The 11,655-nt window shown below is 46.9% G+C and overlaps 2 protein-coding genes across 2 annotated transcripts; both read right to left on the reverse strand.

Moving 5' to 3' along the window:
* Positions 1-1,200: 1,200 nt before the first annotated feature.
* On the reverse strand, positions 1,201-3,126 carry SPPG_05338 (uncharacterized protein). The gene has a single exon (XM_016753557.1). The coding sequence runs from the start codon at positions 2,737-2,739 to the stop codon at positions 1,420-1,422; it is 1,320 nt and encodes a 439-aa protein (XP_016608004.1). The 5' UTR covers positions 2,740-3,126; the 3' UTR covers positions 1,201-1,419.
* A 5,162-nt stretch (positions 3,127-8,288) lies between these two features.
* Positions 8,289-11,612, reverse strand: SPPG_05340 (uncharacterized protein). Its single transcript, XM_016753558.1, has 3 exons — positions 10,653-11,612; positions 10,111-10,591; positions 8,289-10,032 (listed from the first exon to the last, which is right to left on the reverse strand). Exons 1-3 carry the CDS (start codon positions 11,511-11,513, stop codon positions 8,345-8,347), a joined length of 3,030 nt encoding a protein of 1,009 aa, XP_016608005.1. The 5' UTR covers positions 11,514-11,612; the 3' UTR covers positions 8,289-8,344.
* Positions 11,613-11,655: the final 43 nt, after the last annotated feature.

An 11,655-nucleotide genomic window follows, 5' to 3' on the forward strand; every position in this document is an offset into this window, starting at 1 on the left:
TGGTCGCAATGCAATATTGTGACGTGTCAGATGGTCGTCCGATATGTTGCGATGTTGCTGTTTGCATCGTCTGAATATGTTGTCAGATTTGGGACCGACCAACGCAGTGAAGCGGGACAAGACGCTTGTGGGATGACTGAGGTCTTAGGATGAGAAATGTCAGCGATTGCTTTTAGAGTGAAAGAATAAAGAACACTCACCTGAGACCATCCAGGCAAAAGAGAATCCGTCAAGACAAAACGACATCTGTCGCCGCGCATTCGGCCGAGTTTCATTCATGGGGCGAAACCGAAGAACCAAGTCGTCTGTGCATCTCCTCGATCATTCCAGTGCAACACGATCCCTACTCTAGTAAAGCAAATATATTAACAAACCATGCAAACATGAAAAGAGCGATTTGACAAGATACCTGTGAGAGTATTCCCGGGTGCCTTTCTGTGTTTGTTTTCCTCTACCTGGACTGCCTCCCCTCCATTCCTGGGAGCCATCACGTTTTGATGCTCCCAGAAAGTTGCAAGCAGACGAGGGGAGAAGCAGAGCAGGGCATTTATAAACGACAACAAGAACAACAACAACAACAACAACAAGCAAGCAGGTTGCAGCTTGTGAGCTTGAGAAAAGTCCAAGTAGCTCCTCTTTCAATTTAAACGTAGTTGACTGATCGGAAATCTTTTTAAGTACATGGCCATCATGACACATGAACGCAACCGCCTTCCACACAAGCCTTTTATCAAGCCTTTCGCAGTCATCGCTCACCGGGTTTTCCTTTGTGTTGATGAAAGCAGCGCAAGCGAAGGCCAGCTGACCAAAGACCCTTGAAGGTTTTCTTTTTATTCCAATGTGCGTATGGGATGGATGGAGGCTATGATATTGCCAAAGAACTTGACTGGAGATGGCGATGGTCTTGGAAGCTGGTCCTCATTTCCCATATCATTTCTATATTGCTAAACATCTCTTTTGCGAAAACTATTCCATTTGTCAATCTTGTTCTCTTTTGAATCGCTAAAATGTTGATTATATTGGGTCTTGGATGATGATCTTACGCAACAACCCAACTACAAGAGTCGATCAAATTAGGGGGTTGCAAACGGGGCTTCATGGTCACTGCTTTTGCGGTCATCAAACGAGTGGAAAAGAAATAGCAAATAAGGATGGCTGTAGTCGATGATACTCATTCTTCCTCGGCATACGGCTAGTGAGTAGAGAATGAATTATAGGACAGTACAGTGTATCTCACTTTGCAATGTTCACTGCTTTAAAAGCGCAGACCAGCTACGCACGCCTGTAGTATTCACAGCCTACATAATCTTTACAAACCAACAAATTCAGCCTAGTTTACTGCACTTTTGGCAATCCAGCACTCTTATCGCCCATCCGGGGTTTCTACGTAACAAATGTACATAAATAATGGCCCACAGATCAGTTCTGTGGGTAAGCACTCTGCTCCAAATAGTCTTGATTCACCATGACGGGACTTGCGTTCCGGCTATTTTGGTACATCATTTGCGGAGCGGCTACTCCCACTAGCTGATGGGGATTGGACGACCCAAATGTCGAAAATGTGTCACCCAGATGAGGAATCGGCGAGTAACCGGACGACGATATCGGCCGTGGTGCTACAGAGGACGTGTTGGTGAGTGGATAGACGTGGAAGGATGAATCAAGGCTGATGGCTCGTCGAGGTGGCATTGGCAAGAGGTAATGCCCGGATGCCAATCCCTGGCGTGGACTTGGGTGAGTTCGATCAGGTGTAACTTGAAAGTGCGATTCAGGGGACAGATTTGCTCTGTCAGGATCATGATAGGTCGAACAATCTTCAGAAGTATTATACATTGGCGATGGTGAGGAGTAGGGAACAGTGTGAGATGGGACGTCAGAGTGGGACATGGGACCGTATCGAGCGGATATGCCACCTTGCAGAGGAACGTGCATTCTGCTTGGTTCGACTATTCGGATGGAAGACGCAATTTGCTGTTGAGCAAGCAAGTCCCCAGCAGCATCCGAAGCGACAGGCTTGCCACTGATTTGCATGTCACCACCTTGCAGTGATGCTTGATGGTAGGCCTCTACACCATCTCCGCCAGGAATAGACTGGACTGGCAATTCAGCCAGACTTCTCGCGGCCGGTATCCCAGAGCCTGACCGATTCGCCTCTGCCCGGACCTTGGCTCGACGGTTTTGGAACCAGACTTGGACCGCGCGCGGGCTCATTCGGACAACATCAGAAATCTCTTTTCGCCGCTCAGGATCCGGCATGGTAGTTTCCGTCTCAAAGACTCTAATCAGAATGTCACGTTGCCAATCCTTGGTTTTCAATCTTCGCTTCTTTGGGGCGCTTTCCTCGCGTTGAATCTGCTCGGCTACATCCTCCATTGTTGAAAGAACAAATGTTAGACTTTGTGGTCCAGCCGACGCTTCAATCGGCTTGTCCGCGTTGATGGCATCTCTAGACGATGGTCGATGACCCGAGTTTACTGCATTTGAGGCGCTAGCACCAGAAGCAAGATGTCTGTTGGGGCCTATTTGAGGTGAAGGGGAAGCGGTTGGCGACGGTGATGGGAGCGGTAAAGATGATTCTGAGAGGGCAGGAGAGGGCGGGATGGAGACTGGTATTTCAAAGTATGGCTGGCCTGGAGGATGCGAACCGCCGACGGGCGCAGTGTAAGGACCTGACGTATAAGGCGAGAAAGCCGTGGAGGGTATATGGATGTGGGCGGGATGGTGTGCTCGCGAGTACATTACAGAACGTCAGGCAGAGGGAATCACTTGCAACGCACAAAAGAGGGTAGGGTTGGGCAGTATGGATAGCATATAATCAATTGTATGGAGGAATGGCAATCGTTCAAAATAGAGCTCGTCGTTAACGAAAAGAACCGCGAGAATAGGCGACAAACTCCCTTTTATGTCGTCGAGGTATGTAACATTGGGCCAACCCTCTTTGTCATTCATTGATGGCTCAGGAAAATGTGTCCACATTTCCCCCCCACCCAACAGCTGCAAGTCAAAATTGATAAAGGACGCAAGAAGACGAAAAAAGCACACTACATCTCGGAGTGAAGTACAAGATTCTATAAACCAAAAAGGTTGTCAACAAAAAAAAAAGCCTCATTCACAAAAAAGGGACCGATCACATCGAGAGAGAGAGAGAGAGCATGCGAGGGAAGGAGAGAAGAGAAGGAGAAGGAAGCGGCTGCTCAGCCCCTGTGTACAACTGAGTTCCTACTTCTTGCCACCGTTTGCCCGCCTTTGGATGACGACCACCAGGGGGAGGTTAAGGGGGAAACCGCCAGGGACAAGCTGCCACAAGCAAAACTACTTTTTTTTCTTTCTTTTGGTTTCCTTTTCGCACTTAGATGATGATTGGGGCAAGCGTATCGTGCCATAATAAACCGATGTCCGAACGACAAACAAACGACGCGACGACATGTGCACTGTACGATTGAACACTCTTCCCGAATGCGGTATATGAACGGGAGGGACACGACTACTATTCCGGATTTGAATCATTGCCAACAAAACACAAACATTACCCCCTTGCTGGCTGGCTGGGCGTACGTAGAAAATAACGACGGACACTTGCCGATATGAAAGGTTTTAGTGGCCCCCATGCCATTCATCGTTCCTGACTGTATGGGGCAGCGGCTGCCAAGCGGATGCCAAGACCCGTTCTCCCGTGGAGAAAGTAGGGCTTTGAACAAGGATGATTGGGCATGGTGTCTCCCGCGCAAGACAGTCATTGGGCATTAGAATTAAGCATATGCAGGTGTTCATGGAACCTAATCCTTTCGTCTCCCTAGGCCGACCTTGCTTGTAATATCATATTACAAGCCCCGTTTGATGACGGAGATGGCCAAGTGTGCAATGCGGGTGTTTACGGTCATCATGGCAACCCTGCTCTACATGCCTGTTTTGTCAGATACTCTGATGCTGACTGAGCAAGGTTAGGGTCCTGAGGGACAATCGATATTGAATGCGGGCTATTGAGTTTAGCGCACAATACATATACAGACTACTTGGGGCACCATCGTACCAAATTATTACAAACACAATGGTAAACAACTGTACAGTTTGGAATGTCTAAAGTGGCCAGTAGACATTTTGTTTCCAAATTGTGCTATTCCTGAGCTCTCAGTCAATTCGAAAATAGTACGCAGCTTCGGTTCTATAATCGCCCCTAGGTCACTATCCACGTTTTCCAAGTAAACAGTCAGCTATCCCGTTCCCCATGGTGATTCGCTAAACAATGCCCAATAACAGAGAAAATAACATCCATGACAAAACACGTCAACACAATTTCACATAACCCTAGTTCTCGATTCAGGAGTAACTCTAAATTTAGGTATCCCGTAGACGGAAAAATGCTTCCAGATCTTCTGGGCGATCTCTGTCTTTTTCAGAGGATTGCAATCCTGAGGCAGGGTATCTTAACAATGCATGCAAACAAACCTTCGACCCTGCGTTTGTTTGACTTGTTCTTATTAAATCCAAATGGGATTTTTCCAAAACTGATGTCTACAGACCCCGATTGTGGGCTTCTGCGCGATCTCTGTGCTTCTTAGGGGATTCCAGAGTCAGTATCCCAACAATGCATGCAAACAAAGCTTCGACCCTGCGTTTGTTTGACTTATTCTTATCAACTTCAAATGGGATTTTCGAATGTGATGTCTCCAGACCCCGATTGTGGGCAGATTCAAAAGCTCCACATCAAGAACCCGCAGGTGTATATGAACCCTGGAGTTTTTGGTTTTCCCCTCCGCCATCACGTCCTACGTAGAAAGCATCGCATTACACTTGTTTCTCCCTGTATTCCGCTCCAGATCTAGCAATCATGGACAAAGTTGATGACTTTTCGGGTATGCTTTTCATGTTCAAGGTGTGTGAGTTATCTGGAATCATTCGTCCAGCGAATATCTGCCCTTGCCAGATACTGACGGTTACCCAATTGAATCATAATTCGGATAGTTTGCCTATCATGTCGAAATAGGCATTTTAGCCTTGATGTTCGTCAAGGGAACTGCGTGTATGTATTCTTTGTAAACTTTAAATGTATCCCAATTCATTTACCAGGCTACTTACCCTTTTACCGCTCTTGTTTACAGATTTGAAAAGGTCCAATAATACGTGGAACTGGCTCAACATTACCTTGATGGGCCACATCATTTTTGCAATCGTAGACTGCCTTCTGGTCTCGCTGTTTGCAGAGGGATGGGTTCACGATTGCAAGGCGTGGGCCCGGGCAGTTTATGCAATGTGGGTGCTGCATTCGTGCATGTTGGATGGTGTTCTTTATGTCCGTGAGTACCGGTCCTTGAATTTCCTTTTCTTGCTTTGCTTTCGAGGATGCGAGACTTATGGATCTTTTTTTAAGGCGCTTGGTACATTAATTCAAAGACCAAGCTTCAACTGGTTGCATCGGTTGTGCTGACTGCATGTAAGTGTTCAAGATTTGCCATTGGTTAGCTGTTGGCAGCCATTCTAACGCACCATGCCAATTCCGAAATCTCTAGTGACGGGTATTTCGCGCATCACCGATCTCTTGTTGACTGTAGATACCTTTGTCCGTGTGCCGGTGCAATATGGTAGGTCAAGTGCCTAATTTGCTCAACGTACATCACTCGATTCTTAGTGCGTCCGTCAGGTCTCTGCTCCTCTGACTACGGATGGGGTTCCATTTTTATTGCCCTCACCGGTATCGCGAACGATCTCCTACAACTCTACCTGTTCTGCATGCCAATCTATGCCGCCATTCGGTAGGGGAACTTGCAATTTCCTCCATGGCTGAGCTCGACTTTAACTGTATTAAAACATTGATCCCGCCTACTGCTCGTATGATCTATTAGACGCACTAAGGGAGTCCAAGGGTTTACAGAAACGGATGCGTACACCAGGATCCTTATGAAGACATCAATCCACATCCTCATCGCTGTCGTTTTCCAAATTTGCGCCGCCGTATACGGACAGAAAAACCAATTCTTTACGACCATCGTGTTTAGGTATAACCACAGCAACTATTGTTCTTACCAAGTGCAATGCTAAGACAGGTTTTCTATTGGGTTATCAGGGAACTCACAAACATCTTCCATATGCTCGGAGCTGTTGAAGTCCAGTTCAACACGCACAAGGAGACCACAGGGTCCAAAAGTTCGAACCCTACAAGGCAAAGTGCGGCCAGCGGTAAAAGCAACCCGAAGCCCGCTGTTTCCCCTACCGCCACGGCTGATATTGAATCATCCATTTGAGAAAATGGGTGCACGACTTGTGTCCGTTCTTGTTCTAGCGAGACCTGGGATCTCTTCCCCTCTTTGTTTCACTGTAGTCCTCTTCTTTTAGTTTAGTTTGCACGAATATATCTGCAAGTTTATAGTGCAACTCGTTTCAATAATATCTGTCCGTCCATAAAGATCATCGCTTGGGGCAGGAGTCCAGCATCAAAATTCGACTTGCAGGTCACTAATTAGTCGACACTGTCGCTGTATTGAGAACTAGACCTTTCTGCAGGACATTAGGAGGCTTCCGACACAATCCACGACACTAAGGAGTAGCAGAAGGCGCTATTGTGTAGAAGGGAGACTCACCGCTTCAGCTATCATGGTGGCATCCACAGAGTGACGATAGGTGGTAGCGTTTGCTGGGTTGCGATATTTTGTCATTTATTCTTTCGTAGCGCAAGTGGCTCTTACTAGGTGGAAGCTGCCCAGATTTGGAGGTAGGAGAGGATATAGCTTGCATAAATTAGCTAGAGTTGATTGATGATTCTGGTATTCAAACCATAACCTTTCCAAGCGAGGTAGAAATTAGGGTTCCGAGAGGGTTGCATGATTTGTTTTAGCTAATATTTGTGGCTTCCAGTACTTAAAAGTAGCACTAATCCTAAATGCTCTGTGCTGCAAACCTATACCTTGCACTCTCTGAATTTGTTCAAGAAACAGATCAGACACCGCAGTTCTAGCAGTAGGGGGAGTAGTTGCAGGCACCACTTGTAATCCTATGCGTATTGTTGTCCTGCGATCTCGGTTCAGAAGATGACAGTGCTTTTGAATAAAGGAGAGAATCCCAGGTGAGTTTTTTTCATCTCCTTCGTACCGACTGCGTCCCCACCTGTAGAGAATTGTAAAAGGGTAAATGCCATACCAAGTCTTGGACACACTCATTAACGCCAAGCAGCCAACCATCAGTATATTCTCGTTATCCTCATGCCTCACGGCATTGGTAGAGCTGGTAGACGAAGAGAGCATTATCGACTATGAGGGAATGTGGAGTCCAGTGACGATGATGATGCCAAAAAGGAAGCATTGTCAATATGAGCAAAGGTTCACTTGCATAGAGATCTCTTTGTTCAATTAAAGCATTGACAAAAATGGAATTGAACCAGGACCTCTAATCCAGCCCATGTTCGTGTATACAGACTATCGTTCGTTTCGCAGTATTTCCCCACCTTCTTCACCATAATCGCCCAGGTTGAGACTTGTTGTGTGCACGAGCGATCATCATCAGCGATGTATCAAGGGACCAGCGACAAAGTATAGAGCTTGTAATAAAAGACCAACAAAAAGTTGCATGTTTGAGTCCGTATGCGATGCTTGCGCATCAGCCGATGAATCCCTTCTGCACAATATATAGAGAATGGGTATGGAAAGATTGCGAACGGCCAGGGTTTAACTCTGTTTTAGTCAAATATAAAGGTGATTTGTCTGCTTCAACACTGCATTTTGCAAGAGCATGATTTTTAAGAGTCCCAAAGGACCTTCTGTGCACCCATAGCCGTTCCTTTTTGTCTTGACCTTCCGACCACGTAAGGTTGAAAGTTTGGAAATCTACCACTGGGCAATACGGTCTAACAGTACATTTCAACAGGCTCACCTTTGCGGTTCGGTACTTTCCATTGAATGTCATACGTAACTGACCTCCTTTAAGTACATTCACTTACGGGCGATGAACTTTTCATAGTTTACAAGGAGCTTACGGCAATAATAAACCAATTAGCAAACAGTCCTCGTTCGAAGCGAACAGGGCTTACAGTCTGCGCTGGTTTTGCTCTTGATTTTAGCTCTGCAAAAATGAGAGAATCAATTCTGTCCTGAAAACGTTGCTATGGATGTTGACTTTGGCATCGCAATGAGATGGCAACAAACGAACTACAATGGACATGGTAGGAGAAGAAAATGAGAGAGGCCGTCGCAATGGGAGTTCCCTCATTGGGCGGATTTGCTGGTTTGGCCAGGACTCTACTCAAAATGTCACTGCGTATGCGTACTCTGTCACAACTCCATAATCGATTTCGGTAAAGACCTAACACCTTCTCATCAGAGTTCATCTTATTTCTAAAGATTTCTATTTACAGTCATCAAGACTTTTTCTTTCCAGGACAGTTCTTTTTTAAATGTCCCACATCACCGCAAAGATAACACCTTTTCAGTCCACTTGAGCTGCGTTTGGTAGTAAGCGCTTGACCGCTGTTCACCGCCTTGCGCACTGGTACTAGCTGAAGATTCTGGTTACTGTCTATCTCTTGTTCAGCTTGCGGATGATGGGAGCTACTTGGAGGCTCTATGGATTTTTTTACTTCAATCACGATATTCACATGGCCCTGTGAGACGGTCATAGGATCATTGTGCCTCTGCGTTCCCTTTTTATTCCGTTTTCCGCCCAGGTGCTCGTTGTTTGCCTGGATTGGTGTAGATCTTGTATTCCCTTTCTCTCTCGGTCGTTCACTTTGTGGTTGATTTCCTACTGGGGTCCGTGGTTTCGCCTTGGGCGTACTCGTGGTGGGAGGTGATAGCACAGGTCTTGGAGAGGAGGATATTTTCGTCATTTGCTCTTGTGATCCTTTCATCCGCACTGAATCTGCACGATTTGCGGTCTTGAAAGGTTTTGTCCCACTTCCTGCACCTTCGGGACGAGCTTTAGGTACTCGCTTCCCTTGTTGCCATGCCTTCCGTGATAATGGGACTCCTAAATCTTCATCGTTTATGTTTCCTGACAGATGGAGCGGACGTGCCTGTTCTCTGACGGGAGGTTTGACGGGCGGTCTAGACTCTGTAAAAATGGGTGACCTGTCCCGCAGGTCACCAAGAACGGAGCGGAGATCTTGCACCATTAATTCCACATTGACAGGGCGTTCGCTGTCGGAAAACTGCCCGAAAACGCGGTTGGGGGCTAAATTGCGTTTCTTTTCTTTGAGATGTGGCACTTGCTCAAAGACTTCAGCGATGACGGTGCGCACATTCTGCTGACTATCTTCTATCTGATGCAAGCATTTTACTGCCCGTTGCATTTCTGTCACGACTTTCCCTGGATCCATTACCACACCTGTGCAGTTTCGGTCCAATTGGAAAGGATCTTCCACAATCAACTTCAAGCCAGGTTTTTTCATCCAATGCTCCAAGTCCGGCGTAACCGTGTCGAGCACTTTGCCAAGGCGCACCGAAACAATTCGATCCGGGCGATAGCGGAACTCCCAACCGTAGAATCGCAAGAAGCCATAGAACAGAGATGCAACACCATCCTTACCGCACCAAATATCGGCAGAGGTAAGGGATGCGAATCGAGACACGTATGGTTTGAGACTGGGATGGGTAACGTCATCAAGGAACGCAACGTTGGCCATCAACATGTTCTGATTCATGGTGCCAATAATCTGCTCATCCTCTTCCATGCCAGTTCCGCCATCTTCCAATTGGTCTTCAACGCACTCCGTTTCCACCAGCTGTTCATCTTGAAGTTCATTCAGCTGTTCATCTTGAAGTCCACTATCCTCCACGCAATCGACCGCAGGGGTCTCGATGGAAAGAGTCTCCATATGCGATTGCAATTCATTGACTGACTGCTCTTCCGTAATGGTGACCTTATTGGTTTGGAGCTTTGCCCTCCAGGGCCTACCTTTTTCGGGTTTTCGTCGTGGCATCGATTGTTGCCTCGGGACCATCATAATGTTTTGAGGGCCATCGAACAATAGTTGTAGGGAAGGAATGATACCGCGTAGCTGAAGATAATTCAAGATCATCAAGGAGTATGCGTAGGAGCTTATTGTTGCTATTGAAACAGGAAGATAAACAAAATGGTCCAATATCCATGAGAGAGCGTTGGCAAAAGGGAGACTTCCATACCCACCTCCATCTGCTGAGTCATTGACATCCCGGTTTTTCGCCCACAGTTTAACAAGCATGATGAGAGGCTTCACCCGCGGGTCGATCTCAGTGTAGGTCTTTAATAGTCTTGAATTGTGCACTCCAAGGACATTTCCAAAGTTGATATCGCAATGCAATTCACTTTTGGGATCATAAAATTTGCATATCGGTACTCTTGCTCCTTGTACCGGTACCACCTGCTGCATTCCGTTGCGTCGCAAAACCCTGGCGAGACGATACATGCTTGTCCACTCTTTCAGCTGCTTAGGGTCAAAATCATGCGATGCTGGGAGCTCCAAGGTCACATCGACGTCCGACGAAGCAAATCCGAGATTGTTAACGGATGAGCCAAATAATTGTGCTCGCAAGTTTACGAACTCTCCGTAGTTCCAATCCACGATATTCTGGAGCCGTCCAAGGAATCGATTGCGGATGTGAACCGCATTTGCGGGAGGGAGCAAGCTCTATACAAGGGTCAATTCGGTTTGCATTCTTTAATAATCTCGTTCTCCCAACGAACCTCACCTGGTACAGAGCTTGTAGAGTGGTACCCAGTGCGTGCAGATCTCCTGGAGAAAGCTCCGAGGTCGGTTCAGCAACAGGATCATTTAAATCCACGTATCTTCCCTCGCTCAATGCTTTGGCCTTATCACTTTCGATGTCCCGTGCAATCCTAGCGATTTCAATTTGCTCGGATGTCACAGAGGTGATCGCCCCTTCTCGCTTTGCTCTTTCCCTTTGCTTTCGAGAAGAATTCTTGCCGACAATACTATCTAGAGCCTTATTACCAGGTTTCACCACCTTTAAGCTAGCTGTGTAGGGGGACTGTGTTGAAAGAGAAATACCCCAATATTCTCCTTCGAGGAACACGACAGGCCGAGCTTCCTTTAAAAACTTTCGAAAACTCCGACGCATCACAGACATGGACATTAGTGCAGTAATTACTTCATCTCTTGAGTATTTTGGTGCAGTTCCGTGAGGATCATCATCGGCTAGAAATTGGTCGTCTGCGCGATCTTTGGAGGTTCCAGATCCGTTTGATTCCTGGGCAGGTATACTCTTGTTCTCAATGAGCATATCTAATCCGTCTGGTCTCTTCTCCGACCGCTCATACGCTGTGGTGACCTCTGAACTAAGCTGCTCTATGGGCAACGTACGGTCAGGGTTGACAAACAAGGCGGCCGCTGAAAGTTGGAGTAAAAGGCCATCGAGAAGTCCCCGCAAATGGTCATACAATCTTCCCCTCCTTCCTTTGCCGCGATGGTGGTCTTGGCGTCCAACATCAGAAGCGATAGCATGTCGTAATGAGTTTGCAGTGTCCTGATCTGGCTCTTTCGCATCCGGTTTCTGAGGTTCCATCAAGTTGGAGCCCACCGCAATCAGCATATTACTCCATTCCCCAACTATGTACCGACTCCAAAATACACTATCAAGCGGTGAGCTCCAATCACAAGGTGGTTTTCGGGTAAAGATCAGCTTTGTTCCCACGGGGGAAGAGGCCAAATGCAGCGTGAGGTTCCAATAGTCC

This window comes from Spizellomyces punctatus, assembly GCF_000182565.1.
Source record: "Spizellomyces punctatus DAOM BR117 chromosome Unknown supercont1.8, whole genome shotgun sequence".
Lineage (NCBI taxonomy): Eukaryota > Fungi > Chytridiomycota > Chytridiomycetes > Spizellomycetales > Spizellomycetaceae > Spizellomyces > Spizellomyces punctatus.